This window comes from Triticum aestivum, chromosome 3D (genome assembly GCF_018294505.1).
Source record: "Triticum aestivum cultivar Chinese Spring chromosome 3D, IWGSC CS RefSeq v2.1, whole genome shotgun sequence".
NCBI classification, from domain to species: domain Eukaryota; kingdom Viridiplantae; phylum Streptophyta; class Magnoliopsida; order Poales; family Poaceae; genus Triticum; species Triticum aestivum.
Window position 1 is genome coordinate 2,599,145 of NC_057802.1, and position 21,886 is coordinate 2,621,030.

At 43.9% G+C, this 21,886-nt stretch overlaps 2 protein-coding genes across 2 annotated transcripts; one reads left to right on the forward strand and one right to left on the reverse strand.

The window, feature by feature from the left end:
• Window positions 1-1,679: 1,679 nt before the first annotated feature.
• Window positions 1,680-2,661, forward strand: LOC123073585 (branchpoint-bridging protein-like). The gene has a single exon (XM_044496666.1). It carries the CDS (start codon window positions 1,842-1,844, stop codon window positions 2,328-2,330), a length of 489 nt encoding a protein of 162 aa, XP_044352601.1. The 5' UTR covers window positions 1,680-1,841; the 3' UTR covers window positions 2,331-2,661.
• Window positions 2,662-18,231: 15,570 nt separating this feature from the next.
• LOC123073586 (GDSL esterase/lipase At2g04570) lies at window positions 18,232-20,196 on the reverse strand. The gene is made up of 2 exons (XM_044496667.1): window positions 19,717-20,196; window positions 18,232-19,189 (listed from the first exon to the last, which is right to left on the reverse strand). Exons 1-2 carry the CDS (start codon window positions 20,113-20,115, stop codon window positions 18,512-18,514), a joined length of 1,077 nt encoding a protein of 358 aa, XP_044352602.1. The 5' UTR covers window positions 20,116-20,196; the 3' UTR covers window positions 18,232-18,511.
• Window positions 20,197-21,886: the final 1,690 nt, after the last annotated feature.

Sequence of the window (21,886 nt, forward strand, 5' to 3'; positions counted from 1 at the left end):
AATTGGAATGATATCTCTAGTATTTCTAATTATCTACATGCCTAATTGGAATGATATCTCTACTATATATTTCTAATTATCCGCATGCCTAATAAATGACATGTCAAATTAATTAATTGCATTAATAACTCGATTTGCAAATTTATTCGGCACAAAAAGATCCATATTCAAGTGAATATAAATAATTGCACACGATAAATAACTCTCTGACTATTAACTACATTAATGACTTGATGTCCACATTGATTCGAAGCTCGGTTTCCAAGTTGTTTTTCGCATTACTGGCTGTGTGCGAATGACGTCATACACATTCGCCTTTAATAGTAGAGATACGTATTGAAATAAGTGGTCAACCATAATAAAAGAGACCTACATACATCTGATTTAGAAAAAAAGTTAGAACATCAGTGAATGGACAAAATATTAGTTAGCATCACTCGCGCTCTGCCATCATGATACCCCACGTGATGCATCAGGAATCGATTATAATATATTTTCATGATACTTGATTATTTTGACAATGATATTTGGATGAATAATACGAAAACTAAAACTAAGAACACAAACACTTATTATGACAACATAAGAAAACCAAATCCTTCTCTTTTTCATTGTGTCATTGTCGAATTAGTCGGAGCGGTCCTTCCAGCGGCAGAAGGGCGCGGGGACGTGCCATCCTGCCCAGGCGTGACTGGCGCTCGTGGAGGAGCTGCTGCGCTTCCTCTTATGTTGTGCGGATGGCCGCCCCGGTCAACGCCGACCTTGGCTGTGGAGCCTTCCCCTTGCCCCTGCCATCGACGACAGCGATGTCAGTCTCGCTGAGAGACCACTCCTCGTCGATCATAGCGAGCTCCCTGTCGAGGCAGCGTAGTTGTCGCATGCTCGAAGGAGATTACAATCCCCTCCTCCTCGGAAGAGGCGGCCGCTGTGGAGGTGGAGGGGCCGGGAGAGTGATAGTGGCGGCGCCAAGATTCGGATCTGGAGAGAGATCCGGAGCCGCCATCTGCTGGCGTAGAGAACAACGACTTCGGCATGGTGTTGACGGCGCCGAAGCTGTGCTTATAGGCGCGACCAGGCGAAGGGACGGGAAGCTGGCTTCAATGCGGCGACTGGAGTAACCTTCTCGGTCGTCGCACCGGCATTAAAGCGTTGCCGCCCGCTCGTCCGTTCGCATCGCTTTGACCGGCATCAATATCATGGAGTGATGTCCGCTCTAGAGCGGCACTGACGAGCATGGATTTGCGACAACCACTTCGAGCGGAGTGTTTTTCGAGCGAAGAGGTTTTTGGGTGTGTCCGAGGTGTCAAACGCGTACGTGGTAGCATTCCAGATGCCCACAAGTCCCCTGCTTTGCACCAGGTTTGCGAGATTAGGAACAATCAGACCGGTACGCGGGTAGATGATGTAGTACTAAGTTGGATTGGATGGCGAACGTCCGGACGGCTTTACAGGAGTTTTGAGGGTGTGGATTGCAGAGATGCCCTGAGACTACTCCTTGAGGTTCCTTGGAGTTAACTAGCATTACTTTACCAACACAATCCATAATTGGAATCAATTAGCATGCATTTAGCAGGTACACTTTTTTTTGACGGGATTTAGCAGGTACACTTAACAACACAAACCACTCCCATGCCTTTCCATCCTCCTCTCCAATTATAAACCCACCCAACCCCGGAGACCATTCCTCTCCTCTCCTCTTCTTCCCCCTCACGTCTCCATCACCTTCTACCACTTCTCCCGCATTTACACACCACCGCACGCAGCTAGCTAGCCACACTCCCACTCCCATCTCCCTCACACACACCACCGCACTGCACTCCCGTCCCTCTCAGGTCTCAGCCATGGCATCCTACAGGCTGCTCGTGATCCTCGTCTTCTCCGCGCTCCTCCTCGACGTCGCAGTCGCCGACACCTACCCGGCCGACTGCCCCTACCCGTGCCTGCTGCCGCCGCCCACGCCCCCGGCCTCCAGCGCCGACTGCCCGCCGCCACCCTCCTCGCCGTCCGGCTCCGGCTCCGGCTACGCGTACCCACCTCCGTCGTCCTCCGGGAACGCGCCGCCGACGCCGTCGTCCTGGAGCTACCCGCCGCCGTCCGGGGGTTACATTCCCGGCTTCTACCAGCCTCCCGCAAGCGGGGGAGGTGGTGGTGGCGGAGGAGGTGGCGGCAACTTCGGGCCGGCGCCGCCTCCCCCCAACCCCATCCTGCCGTGGTACCCCTGGTACTACCGGTCCCCGCCGTCGTCGTCCGCGACCAGGGGGAGCGTCTCGGCGGTCGTCCTCTGCTTGGTGGCCGCCGTAACTGCCGCTGCTACCCTGGTCGGTTACTAGTCCGATCATCGACCAGTTACTGGCTAAGCTAGCACTCCCACATTTTTCTTTTCCGTTCGTAGTCGATTCTTGATATATACTACTCCATGTACAATGGGGCACCATTACTATTTAGCTATCGTACTCATCAATTCCTCTGTATTGATTCATTGCTCAGTTGGCTTTTGGGTAGTGAGTGGAGCGACTATATATTGCTGGCTAGTTTCTTGGGAGCATAATATATGTGGCTAGTGATCGCAAGAATCTTGTGCTTTTTCTCGGTGCCTCTTCCTTTTTCTTGTTATAATTAATGTACTCGTGTAGTGGCATATATACTCGATCGTTGCTATTACTTTCCCATTTCCCGTGTTGGGAGTGATTGTTTTCGCGTACTACGTTTGGTCCCAACATTTGTTCACAAAATGTGCATCATTACTCGCTTGTTGGAATGACACGATCGAGTGATTGAGGCATTTTATGGCCTCAAAATTAATTTGATGCACCACGTTGAGACAATTAACGATCCACGTACATACTCGCCGATCGATCAACGACGCGAAAACTTAGTCGGTCGGTTCATGTAGAAGCTAGTACTAGTTTTCCAAGAGCTAGCTAGCGTGGTGCGAGGTTGACGTGGAAAGGCGCCTTTTCCCGGCCGGTCGATTCCCGTGACTTGCAACTTCCCAAAAAGTGGAGAGCGTTGCGAGTTGCAGGAAAGTTTCCGTGTGGATCGTTGCTGATCGATGGATCGATCGGCATGATGGCGCGGGACAAGCAAAGAATCGATCAGAAAAGAGGAAAGCGGAAAGGCAGGTCACAGCTGGCTATACGTTGGAGTTTGGGGAGAGGAAACAAAATACTGTCATGCTGAGTGAGTGAATGAGTAGGAGCATCCGAGCATCCCATGCATGCATCATGGTAGGGCGAGTACGTACATGCACACGTACGTGTCCAAGAGCAGGTGCATTTCACGTAAACAAGAAGAAGTATTAGATGCGCATGTGCGTACGTTGGCTGCTTGGTGTGCTTGGACCGTGTCCACCGACACCGCACTGGCCATATGTACCGTCGCAACTAACACATCACAGCACACACGAGGCTAGCTAACCGGCCAGTCAATTCCGGCAACTGGCCGGCTGCTCGTCAAACTAGCCGATAATTCGCCCGGCCGCCTCTCTCGCTCTTGCTTGCTTGCTAATCCCGCCGTTTTAGCATATCTGATGAAACGTACGTAGTCATGCATCATGGAGTTATCAAGTCCCGTTTTGCCTTTGCACGCAAGCTACTCTTTCGATGAGATCGACGAGCTGGCCAGCCGTTCAGACCAAGCGATGGACTGGCAGACGCAGACTATAGCTTTCCACCGGCCGACGCAAGGCCGGATCCAAGACGCGATCGATCAAAGCATGTAGTAGCTTCTATTTTTCCTTTTATCTTTTCACTGCGTGTACATGCACTTCCATATGTAGACCAGACCGGGCATGTGGTCGACGAGGATACGAGATGATCAAAGCGGACAAGTGTTGCTATGCCTAAGCTCTACCACGTAGTACTAGCTAGCGCGTGGGGTTCCATGCAGGTGGCCTTGCATGCATGCATGCACTGTTGTAATTTTCGCGAAGTTTCGCGCGCACACGGCGGCCGGAGATGGGAGAAGAAAAGAAACTAGTAAAGGAAGCGAATAAAGACTATTGGATTGGATGCTAGCTAGCTAGGCTTTCACGGCGGGAAAGAGAGCCTGGATCCATCATGTACATCGACGTTAGGTGCTGCTGGTGCGTGCGCTCCAAAAGCTACTGTGTGCGTGAGTACTGTACAGCTCCATACGTACGCACCACATTTTCTTTTCTGCAAACCGGAACGGAACAAAAGTGTGTGTGTGTGCGTGAGAGGGCATCGAATCGAATCGTCCATGGCATATGATTGGATTCCATAGCCACGTGAAAATCAAGATGGGAGTATCCGACGACACTTATTGCAGATGGCTAGCTCAAATTCCACTCCAGCTTGAAATTAGCATTGTTTATTATCCATTCTCTCTATTTTTGGTTCCCTCAAAACGGAGGCAAAAGTTTTGAGCTTCTCTCCAAGCAGGCGCGGGCCACCCGCCGTTGATTCAGCTCACTCACGTTCGTTCTGCTCCGATCCTATGTACAGTACGTACGTACACCGCTCGCGAATCTGGGTGCACCTTACACAGAGAATGATGGATGGATGCATGGGAGGACGAATAAGCAGCAGCTGGGCACACGTGTCGAGGCATGCATTCTGACCTGGTCACCAGATCCGAGGGACGTCTCGTCCATGCCGAGGCTCTCCGCCTCCGCTAGGCGCGCACGTCTCAAGGTGGCCTCTTGGAAAACTCCATCCACACAAGCAGGATTGCACCAAAAATTCTGCCTCTAGAATATACCCGAACGAAATCAATCTATACCTACTCCACGTGTATAACACATTATTGATTGACTAAGTATGCATGAACAGTTCACTAGCCACAATGGATAGTAACATAGACTAGTAACATGGTCATGTTAGTAGTCTATGTTACTACCTCTATAGTGGGAAGTAACATATGTGTGGTAACATGGAGCACTTCATTTATTAGGCTATAGACACATCTGGCCTTGATATGTGTGATGTTACTCATACTAGTAGTAACTAGCTATGTTATCACTATCATCTCTTTCTTCATTTATTGCATGCCACATCATCTATTTAACCTAGATATGTGTGATGTTACTATCTATGTTACTCCCAGTGTGGGTAGTCTAAAAAAAGTATATATGAACAATTCCCGAGAGAGAGAGAGAGAGAGGATACATGAACAACTTGAGCGAAATAAAATTGTTTATAGCGTTCAAGGAGGCGCATGTGCGCTGCCTACGGATTCACGTAAAGGCGTTTTGTCCATTTTCTAAGCTAGGACGAACAGGGTAGATGGACGACCATGCCACGGGCACGTTTGGAGTAATCGTCAAATCTGGCTGCCATGCCTCCGCCCATATCCCTAGATCTCCCGGCCTTCCTTCTCTGCTGCTTTTTACTAGCTATCTGTTGCGTTCCTTCGTTTGTCATGTCACAGGATAGACTGCCCCCATATGTCCGAGGTACACCAGAATCGGCTTATTAATAGAGGAACGTGGAAAAAGACGTGCTTCTAAATTTATGAGAATGTTTCCCTTCATGCAAGTAGTTTTTCTTAGCATATGCGCCTAGTTTCTAGTTAGAAAATTTCTCATGTAAGTTTTTGCAAAAAAAAAGAGAAAAAGATCGCTTGTAGCCCCGGTAAAAATGAGAGTGCTTGCCGTCTTGAGGTGATGCGGGCAGGCCAATACGGGATGGGGCCGAAAATCATGGTAGAATCTGTGGGCCTGTTTGTGGTCCCGATGCACAGGCCTGAGCAAGAAGGCCTGGCTTTATGCTGAGCCCACCATGCACACTTTGTTGTTTTTTATTATCTCAACAAAAAAAATGCACACTTTCTGTTTTTGTGTTGATGGTCGCGATGCATAGTTAAAGACATATACCACCGGAAATTTGTTTTGGGGCTCAGGCTCCATGCAGCCTTTTCTGAAAACTGCAGTTGCTATTTATTTTGATAAGGTTCAAAAGGTTATGTGATCTTCCCCCACGTGTACATACATAATTACATATGTCTTCTACATGTGTGGATGTAATTTTTATTATTTCTGGTGTTCGTCGTACTGCCATGATTGAAGACGAATAGATCGGCAGTTTTCTCGCAAGAAAAAGTGTACATACATAATTACATATGTCTTCTACATGTGTAATTTTTTCATGATGAAATGATTTCATATGAGAGCTACACAAGTAAAAGAAATCCCTGTCTTAGAGAAAATACAAGGCTTCCATGGATCTATAGGCCGACTACTTAATGCTTCTGTGATCATGTATGGAGCAATGCATTCCAACTGACCAATAACAAACCATGAAAGACAAGGGCGAAAAACTTGAAAATGAAAGAATGAAGTGTGCACCACTGTCTGTCGGCGAGGGTGAGAGGGGGATTTAGGTACAAACCACTTGTTGTTGAAGCATACGATCTAGATTTCTCTGCTCCTTACAACTAAGTAAGTTCATCCTACTAAAGCTCCGTTAGGATATTTGGTAAACACACACATTGTAGAATCCTCTACCAATATCTAAAGATAGTTTATTTTTTGCGAGTAATATCTAAAGATAGTAACAGAAAACAAACATCAAAGTAGCACAATTTTGTACGTTTTGCTTGTATTTGGACATAGTTCAACTTAATAACGTGTCCAATGATTTTATGAAAACATAGCATAATTTCCATGTAAAAAATTGTCCTACCGTATGTATTTAGAATGATAGATGTATAACAAAGAATCTTGATTTAGTATTACAAATGTAGGTATGTGGTTGATATTGGGGGATACCAACAATTAACCTCTAAAAATGATTTTCTAAAGGGTATGCAATCGTAAAACCAACTATTAGTTAGTTAAAAATAAATTAAAAATAAGTAAAAATGTTTCATATAAACAAATTATGTCAATTGTTCTAACTCGGTTGTCTATAAATAGGAAAAACTTATTCTAAATAATATTGGCTCCAAATAATATAACATAAAATGTGTCGAATTAAGCAGAGCAAGCCTGTATTTGTGCTGAATGTGTTGGAAACATTCAGTAATGATAGTTGTAACGTGGGTGCGTGGGCCGAGCCATTGCGCTGGTGGGTGTACTGCAGATTCCACCACCCCCACTGCTGGCAAAGTTGGTGGAGCATCGACTTGAACATCATCCCTGCTGCTCGAGGAGAACTGGATTGGCGATTGACTGCTGGGGTTGCGGGTTGATAGCTTTCAGTTCTAGTTGCGAGGTGTTTTATGAAAAGGAAGTGACGGAACGTTTCCCCACTTAACGTGTGTTGTTTGGATGGCGTGTTTTTTTTGCGTGGGGATGCCGTTTATAGAGATTTGGTTTTACGACAATAATTTTATTCTGATTTTATTGTAAACTCTGTTTGCATCCATAACTAATCCACGAATAGTTCTAAAAAAACTTATCCATGAAGTACTGAATCGGTTTGGCACAAACTCACAATTCCGCGTTTTTGAGAAAAAAGCTCCTATGCTCGATGACCTCGACTCAAGCCCAGCTCCAGCTCCCGATCGACTCAGGCCCAGTTCCAGTGCGTAGGATTTTTTTAAAAGCATCCGTCGACAACTACTTATTTTCCTGTGATATCTTCACTACTATGATCTCGAAGACTAGTCAGTAGAGACACACGACTCTGTCATGACCCGTGGTTGCTGGGTCCGTGTTAAGCGTCTTATCAGCAGCCTCACATTTAAGACACTACTTTGATTTTTCAGATAAAAATGTTACTCGAAAGATAATAGATGAAGTCAAATTGACTCATGTTGTTGTAGCTAACCACTAGTTAATTTTTTTTGTTATTATGATTTTATAATATTTATATAGAGCAATTTTAGTTACAATAAATTCAATAATTTACAAACCTCTCTACTATATGCATGTTTTGTTCTATATGATGATTTTATAAATAAAACAGAAATAAGGCTGTCAATATTGAAATGAATGCCAAGAAAAAAAACCTTGCAAAGACAAATCTACTGCCCGCACATATTTTTTTAGTTTCACATATCACATTTCATTCGCGTAAATAGACTGCGCATCATTTATTATTCTCAAGGTTTCTCGTAGAGTGATCTTCAAGACATTGTTGCATATATTTCATGCCTCTACTGGTGTAATAGCCCTAATTTGTCCTATTAATCTCAGTGAGGATTACAATGGGGAGTGGTACCTAGATTAGTTGAGATTTAAACCTAGATGGATGATGGAGCCAATTTTCTTGGCGAAACTCCTTAAAAAATCTAGGTCCTTAGGAACATTGTTCTCCTATCTTATATCTTGTCTTGTCTGCTTTTCTTAGAAGGGAGCTCACGACCTTTATGTAATCTTCTTGTCTTGAATCTTGACAGATAAAGTTTGATCTACATTCTAGGTAGGGCTTGGTAGAGCAGCATGGTTTGCTAGGCCTTGGCACGTTAGAACAAATATGTTGATTCAAAACTTTGATTCTTTAACTACCATCATATTGACTTTAGCTAGTTCATACCATCCCTGTGCCACTTTAAGCAATACTCTTACTTTCATGTGGTGTTTATGGAAAGCCGGGAATGACTTACTTTTCGAAAGAAAACTTGCTTCCCCTTTTCCAACTCTTTTTCAGCACAGGCTATCACAAGAACCTTGGCCTTGGAATTAGGAGCAGCTGAGCAGGGACAACCAATCACTAAAGATGACAACAATGGTTCACTGGTTGAAGACAGGTTCATATATGGAAATACCATAGATACCAAACTTTCATTACTATTCCAAATATTCACATATGCAGCCTAAAAGGATCAACAATATGATAGCGAAGCAGGACTTGAAAGAACATGCATTGGAATCTCTTACAGGTACACCAGGGAGATGAGTAGATCAAATAATGCAGGCTAAAATTTTAGCAACCGCTGCACAAGCACAATCTAGCAATTCAAGCAAAGGCGCATAGACATTGGCTACAAACATACTTAATGATCATTTTCTGACCCGTGTAAAAATGAGAACTTGATGGCGCTACAATTTAAGCTACAAAAATTAAACTGCAACATACTAATTTTATTATTCTAATGCAAGTGACCAATCATGATATGCGTAAGATTTACCCGGATACCTTAGAAATACTTTTTCAGAAATTTTAAAACTTGTAATGGATTTAAAAAAATAGAAAGTTGGTACACCAAAACCCATAGTCATTCTATATTTTTCGAACTAGTGCATGCACTTACCTTCTCTTTTACAAAATGTGAAACTCGAGGAACATTATTATTTTTTGAGCAAAAGCAGCTATATTTAACACTGGAAAGATACTAGAGAATTCGCAAAAATAAGAAGGAAATATACTAGAGGATTTTGAGGTGATACCGTATAACCTAATATAGGAGAGGGGGCCCCTCAGATTTTTTTTTTTGGAGATGGGCCGGAAATTCCGTTGGGACAACATTTAGTTCTCATGCGTCGGCCAGTTGGTCTTCATATATTCGGCCGAGTGAGGAGTGGCAGCCCGAGAGGCCTGAGCAAAGAAGAGCTGGATATATGCATGCTCTAGTATTTTTTTTATTCTTTTGTGAAAAAAGAGTTTTATTCCATAAGAATAGGGTTACAATCGAGAGGAAAAAGTTCCTCTATGCACAGTGGTCTACGATCTAGCTATACAACAGTCGTACTCTCAGAAAGAATATACAATGCCAACCGATCTGCTACCCTATTTTGCTCATGCTTAATCTTCTGCGGAATAAACTCTCATTGTACCATAAGTTGCATGCTCTAGTATCCTCAGAAAAAATCGCTCCTTACCTCAAAAAGGGAAAACTAGCTATATGGTCCTGACCCCTGAGCTTGCCATGCACACTTACAACAAACGTGTACGTTTGTCTTAATAACGTAAACGTACGTGTACTCCCTCCAAAAATGTGCCTAAGCAATTTCTATGCTGAAAGACGGAGTCCATTTGAAAACACAGGCAAGTACACTGTTAAATCAGCGTACCGATCTCTTGTGACTCAGAACGAGCGTTTGGCTCTAGAGGAAGGGACGGCTACCGGAACTTCATTGAGTGATCAACAGTTGTGGAAAGCCTTGTGGAAGTTGAATGTTATCCCAAAAGTTAGAGTGTTCTGGTGGAGAGTGCTTCGAGGGATTCTGCCTGATGAAGCAACACTCAATCATCGACATATTACGGATGCTCGGCAATGCAAAGTTTGTCTTGCAACATATGAGGATCTGAAGCATGCATTAGTACATTGCCCGCATGCTAAAAATTTCTAGGAAGAGGCATGTGCGTGGTTTGGTCTACGGCTGCCCAACCTTCACGCGGAATCCTGGGCGCGTGACATTACGTGCTCCTCAAGTTTCTCCTATGAGGACCAAGCAAAGATCATAACTATAATGTGGTCTATTTGGCATTCTAGGAATCGCATCAAGCATGGAGAAGAGGGTAGGGACCCGGTGTCTACTATGCGGGCTACAAAGGAGGCTATTGCGCTCCTTCATCTGCCTCGCAAAGAGGCACAAGTTTTGCCTAGATTTGGATGGCGTCCGCCTGATGAGGGCTTTGTCAAGATCAACACAGATGGCGGACTTAATCTTGAGGGGGGCGAGGGGGTGCTGGTGGTGTTGCTCGATCTCCCTCGGCCTTGCTTGGTGCGTGGTGCAAACTTTATTCCGGGATCACAGATCCTCTCACTATGGAGGGTCTCTCCTTACGTGATGGGGTTCGTTTTGCTACTCTCCGAGGCTTCTCCCATGTGATAATGGAGGTAGACTGCTTGGAGTTGGTGACACTTTGGAACTCTCACCACAATTCACGTTCTATTGTGGCCTATTTATTAGATGAGATAGGAGAGCTCAGTACTTACTTTACATCTTTTGATGTTCGACATGTAAGTAGATCAACTAATCTTCCTGCACATCTTTGTGCAAAGCGTGCTTGTGCACTGGATGTAACAGATAGCTGGATAGATGATACTCCAAACTTCCTGGTGACCAGCCTATTGGCTGACTCATCCATGAATGCTTTTCGATGAATAAAGCTCTCCAATTAGTATGAAAAAAAGACGGAGTCCATTTCAAGCCAGGATTTCATTTTTGAAAATCGAAGCTTTGGTTGCTTCTGGTCACTGCATATCAAAGATGCATACAATTAACCACATAAATCATTATAAAGTTTATTACAAATAATGGAACTAAATCAAATCATGAGAGTATGGCCTCCGACCCTGAATAAACTAAGCACTACCCCGCAAAAAAAAGGAGAACAAACTAAGCACAAAAAGGCCTAGAAGTAGCACATGAAACAATCTGGGACCTGAATTTCCTACTTTTCCTTACCTTAGAGTATACAAGAAGCAAAAAAGATCACAAGAAATGGCTGAAGGTTGTGTTCATGAGGTACTCGGCGATGATCTGGTTGGCCCGCTCCGTCGGGTGCACGGCGTCCCAGAAAACGTACCGGTTTGCATCGGCGCACGTGAGCGCATCCCACTCGCTGCACGTGTAACCCATCTCATACAACCCCGTGCCACAACAACCCCTGGACGTCTTCACGAACCCGTACCTCAACGGGTTTTGCAGAATACCGGTGAAGAAGTCATACACCTCGGCGACCCAGAACTGTGCGCCGGGAAGGCTGCCGGTGAGCTTGTCGACCATGGCGCGGAGCTTGGTGTTGAACGACCTCGCGGCGACATTGTACTCCTCGATGCAGAGCATGACCCGGCGGCCCCGCTCGATGGGGAGGCAGCCCATGGCCCCGAGCCCGGCGAGAGAGGGGCAATGACGGTGGCTCGCCTTCGGCTCGCTTCAGTGCTTGTAGTCGTCGCTAGGTGGTCTACCAATATGGATGTAATTTTTATTATTTCTGGGGTTCGTTGTACTGCCATGATTGAAGATGAATAGATCAAAAGTTTTCTTGCAAAAAAAAAGGAATACACATGAAGAAATAGGGCGTGTTGTAACTAAAGCAAAATGAGCAAGGTTTCCACCATTCTCCCCCTTTTTTTGCTTTATTTTTATTTTGTTTTCTATGGGTGTTTTCCTTCTTTTTTCCCGTTTCCATTTGTTTTTGCTTGGTTTTTATATTTGTTCTCTGTTTTTATTTTGGTTATTCTTTTATTTCTTTCATTGTTTTTGTCGGTTTTTCTTTTCTTACTCATTGTCCATTTTTTCTTGGTATTCATTTTTTTATTCTTTGTTTTTCACTTTTTTCATTTATTTTGCATTTGTTTCTTTGGTTCTATTTTTCCTTTTATTTTTCTTTGGTTTATTTTGTTTCTTTTCCGGTTTTCATTTTTTTATTTTTTTTCTTTTGGTTTTCGTTCAACATTTTTTGTATATTTGAACAAATTTTTGATAATACATTGTGAACATTTTTTATATACAATTTTTTTTCAAAGGCTTATTTAACATTTTTTAAAATACAAGGTTAATTTTCTAAATACGTGTTCAACATTTTTTCTATACACACTTTGAAACTTCTTCGAATGCTTGATTAACTTTTTTCGAATACAAGTTTCCCATTTTCTAATACATGTTCAACAGTTTTCCTAAGCACATTTAATATTTTTCAATTGCTTTGTTTTTTAAATGCAATATTAACATTTTTTAACACAATGCCTACATTTTTCTAAACACATTTCATATTTTTCAAATGCTTGATTAACATTTTTTAAACACTTCTCAACTTTTTTTCAAATGCTTGCTTAACATTTTTTATACATAATAAACTAATTTTTTAAATATATGTGCAGCATTTTTTATATACATATTTAACATTTTCAAATACTTGTTTGCTTTTTTTCAAAGGTTTGATTAACATTTTTATATACATGATAAATAAAATTCATTATTTTTTAATACATGGTCAACATTTTTTCTATGCACATTTAGAATTTTGAAAATGCTTGATTAACATTTTTTAAATACATGATGAGATTGTTTCATACACATTTTTTTTCATATACATTTTTCTACATGATAAAGATTTTCTCTGTACACATTTAACATTATTCAAATTCTTGGTCAACATGTTACAATGTTTTATTTAGGGTGATTTTATAATATGTCTATTTAGAATATTTGGAAGTATAAACAAAAGTAAAGGAAACGAAAAAACAAAAAAAAACAAACAAAAAACGGGGTTGCTGTTCCCACGCGTCTGGGCCGGAACAACTGGTGCCACCCATGGGCACCCATCCGAACAGGCCCTTAGGTACAGACCACTTGTTGCTAAAACATACGTTCAAGATCTCTCTATTCCTTACAACTAAGCTCATCCTACCGAACCTCCATTATGATATTTGGCAAACACACACATTGTAGAATCATCTACCAATATCTCAAGATAGTAACCGAAAACAAACATGTATCGACACAGTAGACCATCAAAGTAGCACAACTTTGTATGTTTTTCTTGTATTTGGACGTAGTTCAACTTAATAACGTGCCAAATGATTTTATGAAAACATAACATAATTTCCATAGCAAAAATTCTCCTACCGTAGCATTGGTATATTTAGAACGATAGATGTATAACAATGAATATTGATTTTAGTATTACAAATATATGTATGTGGTTGATGTTGGGGGATAAAAACATTTAACCTCTAAAAATGATTAATTCTAAAAAGGCATCCCATCGTAAAAACAACTAATAATTAGTGACAACTAAATTATAAATAAGTAAAAATGTTTAGTATAAATAAAATATGCCAGTTGTTCTAACTCGGTTGTCTATAAATAAGACAAGCTTATTGTAAACAATATCGACTCCAAATATTGTAACAAAAAACATGTCAATTTAACCAGAATAATATTGACGTTTATTTGTGTTGAATGCGGTGGAAATAATCATAAATGACATTTATTTTTGTGGGCGTTAGTAAAAAACTATTTATTTTGCTCTATTATCTTCACTGTTGTGATCTAGAAGACTATTTAATAGACAACCGATTCTATCATGCCTCTGGTTGTTGGGTCGTTCTAAGCGTCTTATCAACAGTCTCGATCGCATTGAAGACTCTAATTTGATTTTTCAGATAAAAATGTTATTCGAAAAATAATAAATAATGTCAAAGTGAATCACATTGTTGTAGCCGACCATTAGTTATTTGGTTGTTATTAACATGTTATTATAATTTTTGAATGTTTTTATCGAGCAATTTTAGGTAGAACTAATTCAATAATTTTAAAATGTTCTCTACTATATGCATGTTTTGTGCTATATAATGATTTTATAAGTAAAAACATAAACAAGGTTGTTAATATTGAAATGAATAGCACAAATAAAATGTTGCAAAGACAATGCTATTGCTTGCATTTCATTCACCTAAGTAGAATGCACATCATTTATCATTCTCAAGGTTTCTTGTAAAGCGATCTTCAAGACATTGTTGCATATAATTTGATGCCTATATTGGGGTAATAGCCCTAATGTGTCCTATTTATCTCAATGAGGAGTACAATGGGGGTGGGGGTGGTACCAAGATTAGATGAGATGTAAACCTAGCTGGATGATGGAGTCAATTTTCTTGGCGAAACTCCTTCAAAAGTCTATGACCTTAGGAACATTGTTCTCCTATCTTCTAATCTTCTCTTGTCTGCCCTCCTTGGAAGGGAGCTCACGAAATTTATGTAATCTTCTTATCTTGAAGATAAAGCTTGATCTACATTCTAGGTAGGGCTTGGTAGAGCAGCATGGTTTGCTAGGCCTTGGCACGTTAGAACAAATATGTTGATTCAAAACTTTGATTCTCTAACTAACATCATTTTAATTTTAGCTAGTTCATACCACTCCCTTGCTACTTTAAGCAATATTATTACTTTCATGTGGTGTTTATGGAAAGCCAGGAATGATAAACTTTTCGAGAGAAAAGCCGCTTCCCCTTTCCAAGTCTTTCTTCAGCACATGTTATCACAAGAAGCTTGGCCTTGGAATTAGGAGCAGCTGAGCAGGCACAACCAACTACTAAATATCACAACGATGATTCACTGGTTGAAGACAGGTTCATAGAGGGAAATACTATAGACCATACAAAACTTTCAATGCCATCCAAAATCTTCACATATGCAATCTAGCAGGATCAACACAATGATAGTGATAGTAGGAAATGAAAGAACTTGCATTGAAATCTTCTTACAGGTACACCAGGGAGATGAACAGATCAAATAATGCAGGCTAAAATTCCAGCAACTGCTACACCAACACAATCTGACAATTCAAGCAGAGGCGCAAAGACATTGGTTACAAACATACTTAATGATCATTTTTTGACCCGTGTAAAAATGAGAACTAGATAATGCTACAATTTAAGCTACATAAATTAAACCACGACATTCTTATTTATATTCTAATGCAAGTTACAAATCGTGATATGCGTAAGATTTAGCTGGATACCTTTAAAATACTTTTTCTGAAATATTAAAACATATAATCATTTTTTGAAACAAGTTTAGAAAGTTTTTTTTTGCGGAAAGGTAGACCAAAATCCAGAATCATTCTATATTTTTTGAACTGGTGCATGCACTTATCTTCTCTTTTAAAATTGTGAACTCGAGCAACATTATTATTTTTGTGAGCAAAACAAGCTATATTTAACACTGGAAAGATACTACAGGATTTTGAGGGTACAACCGAATATTGGAGATTGCCGGAAATTTCGCTGGGATAACATTTATTTCACGTGTGTGGGCCAGTTGGTCTTCGTATATTAGCCCGATAAGCCTGAGCAAAGAAGAGCTGGGTATATGTATGCTCCTAGTATTCTAAAAAAATGTATGCTCCTAGGGCGTGTTTGGTTGCCCGCATCGAGCCCAACCAGGCCCGTGCGGGAAGGGAGAGGCCTGTTTGGTTGCCTGGTTTTCCTGTTGGCCCAGCATCGCACGCTTCTCAAAGCAGCCCAGAGCCTGGCTCACTGGAAACGCTCGGATCGGCAGTTGCCAGGCTGAGTGTGGCGCGAGGTCGCACGGGCGGGAGCAAGGCGAGGGCGAGGGGGGATGGCGGGAGATGAAAATCTGGCACGCCGTCCCGGCGCCAAATTAGCCTCACCCCATTTCACTCGCTCACCCATAGCCACCGCCCCCCTTTCTTCCCTACTGCCTCACCACCGGCGGCGGCTGCGATCTCAGATCTGCGCTATAGGCGGCGGCGGCGGAAGATGCGGCTGCGTTTGCGGCGGATCTGGTGCTCCCGTTGCTGTTGGCCACCGTCTGGTCGACCTAGTCTGTGCCATGGCTCCCCCTAAGCCGTCCTCGTCTCCGATGCCGGTAAGCAGCACCCCTCCCCCCTTTGTTAGCTCAGTGGTTAGGCCGTTAAGCTAGGTGTAGGATCGATTTCCCACTGAACGAACCGTCGATGTCGACTACGTTATGGACGCACGGATGAGGCTGATAATCCAGGCAGCAGCACTGATTAGTGTGATTCAGGTATGGGTCATGTTCATGCACCAGAGAGCTGTTCGTCGTGCTGGGAGACCTTTGATCCGCTATGGTCCATTGTTTCTCCGAAAACAGGAGAGGATCCAAAATCTGAACTACATCTACAACTGCAATGACGTCGAGGCTCTGTGGATGCTTAGAATGAAAAGATCACCATTTGCCAGGCTTGTCGAGACCTTCAGGAGAAGGGGGCTGCTACAAGATAGCATCAACACCAGTGTCGAAGAGCAAGTGGCCATGTTCCTCCATGTTGTTGGCCATAACCAGAGGTTCAGGGTCATTCACAATACGTTCAGGAGATCAATGGAGACCATCTCTAGGTACTTCAAGCAAGTGCTTTATGCTATTGGGGAGCTTAGAGGAGAGATGATCAAGAGACCATCTGGTCAGACTCCACCCAAGATTCGTGGAAGCCCAAGATGGTATCCATACTTCAAAGTGAGCATTGACAATATACACTTTTCATGGCTTGATATGCTTGTATTGTTCAAGTTGAGGACTAACACAGGCTTGTGATGCCATTTTCAAGATTGCATTGGGACAATAGATGGTACTCATGTCACTGCCAGAGTTCCTAGGTCACAGTCTGCAGCATACAGGGGGAGGAACCACTACACAAGCCAGAATGTGCTTGCTGCTGTTGACTTTGATCTGAAGTTCACATATGTGTTGGCTGGCTGGGAGGGGTCAGCGCATGATGCTAACATTCTCACTGACAACATGAGTCGACCTGATGGGATCAACATCCTCGACGGAAAGTTCTACCTTGAAGATGCTGGCTATGGATGTCGGCCGGGTATTCTTCCACCCTTCAGGAAAACAAGGTACCATCTCAACGAGTTCTCTGGTAGGAACTATCCTAGGACTGCACATGAGCTGTTTAATCTCAGACACTCCAGCCTTAGAGTAACTATTGAGAAGGCATTTGGAGATCTGAAGAATAGGTTTAAGATCCTGGATCAGAAGTCATTCCACCCATACTCCACTCAGGTAAGCTAGTTCTTGCTTGTTGCATTCTGCATAACTGGATCCTGCAGTGGGGCTTTGATGAACACGTGCCTGAGGAGGAAGATGTCGAGCCTGACGATGTTGTTAGCTCCGGCCATGGTGTGGAGACATTTGACAATGACGCTTGGAAGAACAAAAGGTTGGAGTGGGCAGAGGCGATGTGGCTTAACAGAGGTCAGTGCAGGATTTGAAGAAGATGGAAGAAGAACAAGAAGCAGCAGCAGAAGCAGAAGCAGAAGCAGAGGAGAGGAAGAGGAAGATCTGGTAGCACCGATGAACTATCCCCTATTTAGCCAATGGCTCTTAATAATTTGAACTGTCATTTGATAGTAGTTAGGATGAACTGTCATTTGTTTAAGTAGATGACGCTACATGTTCAGATTCTGTGTGGTAAGCTCGCCACTAGTTAGAAGTGGTGACAACACCTTATGCAGGTTGCAACCAAACACCATGTCATATGTGCGCCTAATGCAACGCGGACAACCAAACGTCGGGTCGGAAATGGTTGTCTCGTGCAACTAGGGACATGCAGGCAACCAAACTATGTGCATCTGGGGTTTTTTGGCCTACATCTCCTCAAACCGGCTCAATAAAACCAGGCTCGCCGGGTCAGGCTGGATCGGCAATGTAACCAAATACGCCCCTAGTATCCTCAGAAGAAAAAAGTTCCTTACCTCAAAAAGGGAAAACTGGCTATATGGTTCTGAGCTTGCGATGCACACTTACATAAAACGTGTACGTTTGTCTTAATTTAAGAAAAACATAAACATGTACTCTCTCCAAAAAAGCATAATATAAACGTGTGCCGAAGAAATTTCTATGCTGAAAGCTGGTGTGACTTGCTCAGTTTCAAGCCAGGATTTTTTTAAAATGGAAGCTTTAATTGCTTCTGGTCTCTACATAGCAAAAATGCATACAATTAATGACATCAATCATTACAAAGTTTATTACTACAAATAATGGAACTACGTCAAATCATGGGAGTATGGCTTGCCACCCTGAATAAACTAAGCACTACCCCGCAAAAAAAAAAGGAAGAACAAACTAAGCACAAAAAAGCCTAGAAGTAGCACATGAATCAAGCTGGGACGTGAATTTCCTGGTTTTGCTTACCTTAGAGTATATAAGAAGAAGAAACGATCACAAGAAATGGCTGAAGGTTGTGTTCATGAGGTACTCGGCGATGATCTTGTTGGCCCGCTCCGTCGGGTGCACGGCGTCCCAGAAGACGTACCGGTTTGCATCGGCGCACGTGAGCGCGTCCCACTCGCTGCATGTGTACCCCATCTCGTACAACCCTGTGCCACAGCAACCCCTGGCCACCTTCACGAACCCGTAGCTTGACGGGTTCTGCAGGATGCCGGTGAAGAAGTCGTACACCTCGGCGACCCGGAACTGCGCGCCGGGAAGGCTGCCGGTGAGCTCATCGACCATGGCGCGGAGCTTGGCGTTGAACGACCTCGCGGCGGCATTGTACTCCTCGATGCAGAGCATCACCCTGCGGCCCCGCTCGATTGGGAGGCAGCCCATGGCCCCGAGCCCGGTGAAGCCGATCTTGCGCGCGCCGAGGCCGTAGAGCTCGACCAGGAAGCTCCGGGCGAGGCCGATGAGGAAGTCGGTGTAGTCGCCGACGGTGAACTCCAGGAAGCGGGCCGTCGTGAGGGCGAAGTAGTTCTCAATGAAGTCGTTGGTGCCGATGCTGATGGCGAAGACGGCGTCAGCAACCACCGCCCTCGCCTCCGCCGCGCCGAGGTGCTCCGCCAGCCGGGCTTTGTAGTCTCTGAAGTAGTCCACTTGCTTCGACAAGGGTATCACTGACTGCGTCGTCGAGATCATATAAAACAGTAAAAGTTTACTCCATTAGACTTGTTTGATAAAAACTTATACATTTACTTCATTAACCATAGGTGTGTTTTTTTTTTTGCTGTTGTTGTTTGATGATTGCAAGTGACACGGCTGCTAGCTGCCTTGGCTGTAAATGCCACTGGGACCATACATGGTACTACTAGCACACTGTACTGTACTCACAAGCTTACATTGCTAGCTAGTCCACACAGTATGAGAGCGAGCGTGATGTATGGACGTGAATCACGCTAACAGTCACGATATCTATCACTTTTTGCAACACATGCATGCATGGGCCCTTTAAAACCAATAAATGAATAAAGCCAATAAATCCAAACAACCAACAACATACGTACCATGACCTAGATACTCGTATATATGATGCTTATTTATATCTTAATTAATTTTCTGCACTTGTTTTTCAGCTAAAAACTGGTATTTCTGCAGCAGCTAGCAAACGGTGCATGCACGATGAGAAAGAAAAGAAAGGGATCACTCACAAAGACGCCGGCGGTGGCAGCGTCGAGGCCGGAGCCGGCGGACGCGAAGCAGACGCCGACGGCGAAGTCCCGCATGCCGTAGGCGGGGTCGAGGTAGGCCGGGACGAAGGGCCGGAGACCGAACGCCTCGGAGTAGAAGTCGGTGGCGACGCGGCCGTTGCAGAAGCGGCCCGTGGCGCGGCCGCCCGGGAAGTCCCGGCCGTAGGGCGGGAAGTTGCTCCGCACCGCCGTGGGCACGGCGTTGTTGTTCCCCGCGTCCACCGTCGAGTCGCCGAACACGATCAGCGCCGTCACCCGCGCCCTCACCACCGCCACCGCCGGCGACGACAGCAGCAGCAAACTGAGCAAGAGGAAGCGCGTGCTAGATGCCGCCACCGGCATTGTCGCCACCCCCGCCATTGTCGCCAGAGACGCAGCGAACTTCTGTGCTGCTGCTGCTGCTGTTTGATGAGAGTGAGAGAACGTGACGACGCAAAGACGGTGTAAATTGTTGGTTGGTTGGTTGGTTGACGGGACGTGAAAAGCGGCGCTGCGCACAGTGGGAGCAATAAAGCCGGAGGTGAGGTATCATGCGACCTTGTGCGGTGCATAGCTTGGTGTTGGCCTGTGGTGTCGTAGTAAATTGTTGTAGTCGAGCAGAGCTGTCAAGAAGAAGAAAAATGCAGGTACGTACGTAGTAACTCTAGTCAAGCATAACACGTTTGTATTGAAGAAAATTAGTGTAGTACACACATGCTAGCTATCACGTGCACATGTACACCTGCATGACTTTTCACTCAAAGATCTGATCCAGTACAGAGTGGAGTTTCAAGATTGACATATAGGCGACATGGGGACGTGGTGGAACCACTTCTCCTCTTTGTTTTTGGAAGAACTTCGGATGTATTTGTCAAATGTAAAGGTAGTAAAAAAACATGAGAAATAAAAGTTCATCCAGGTCTGTAGACCATCTAGCAACGACTATAAGCACTGGAGCAAGCCGAAGGCACGTCGCCTTCATCGCTCCTTCCTCGTCGGAGCCAGACAAATCTTGTTATAGTAGACTATCAAAAAGTCGTCGTGCTAGCTAAGGCTCCATAGGACCAGTGTACCTGAACAACAACCGTCGCAGATGAAGACAAGCGCCGATTAGAAGAATCCAACCCGTAGACACATGTACGAAGGCCGGACCCAACCGGATCCATCATAGACAAACACCAACCAATTCCGTGAGATCCACCGGAGCCACACTTCCACACGCCTTCCGACGACGCTAGACGCACCGCCGGGAGGGGGCTAGGCGGGGATGATCTTATTATATCTTCAGGGAGCCGCCACCTCCCCGCCTTTCTGAGCAGGACACAAACACTAACCAAGCTTAAAAAAAAGCTAAAAACAGAGCCCTCCCGCTTTCAAGGGCGGGATCCACCACGCCTCCATGCCCCTATTGCCTCAAGAGACAAGGAGGATCGGTGGTGGCGCCGACAGTAGGCAGCGTAAACCCGAGCTGTTGTTCTACGTGCTGATCGCGTTAGATGATACTCCTTTCATTCCTAAATATAAGTCTTTGAAGCGATTTCACTAAATTGACTCGTGAATTAATGGGAACCAATTGTTTGGTTGACCACAAATTTCACTATGGTTTCCATGTCACACTGAACAATTTAATATGCGACAAATTGAGAGGAGATTGTGGTGCAAACAACTTATTTCATCTCAAAAACAGAAAGATGATTGCTTTGTCTCTCCGCCGAGATGAATCAGAGAAGTCCCGACTACGGCCCTGTTTGTTTGAGCTTTAGGGATTAGATTTAGCTTTGTCAATGAAGCTGAATCTGGAATTTAAAACAAACAGTTATTTCAAACCAGCTTTGCCAATGAAGCCAACTTTGGCTGTGAAACTAAGTCTAGAATATGAAACAAACAACTATTTCAAAACAACTTTGCCAGTGAAGCTAAATCTGGATTTGACCCATTTTCAGTGGAATTTGCTGAAGCACCTCAAAGTGTACTTTGGTGGCGAGCATAATTAGCTTTACCACTAAAATGAATCTATAGGTGATCGAATCCAATCAAAGCTAAAACAAACATGATCTTGTATAAATGTGAATCAGCTTTTGTCCTACATGAGGGTGGGAGCGCATCACGACTATCTGGCTGGGGAGAGAAGGTCACCAAGCGGGGCAGCAAA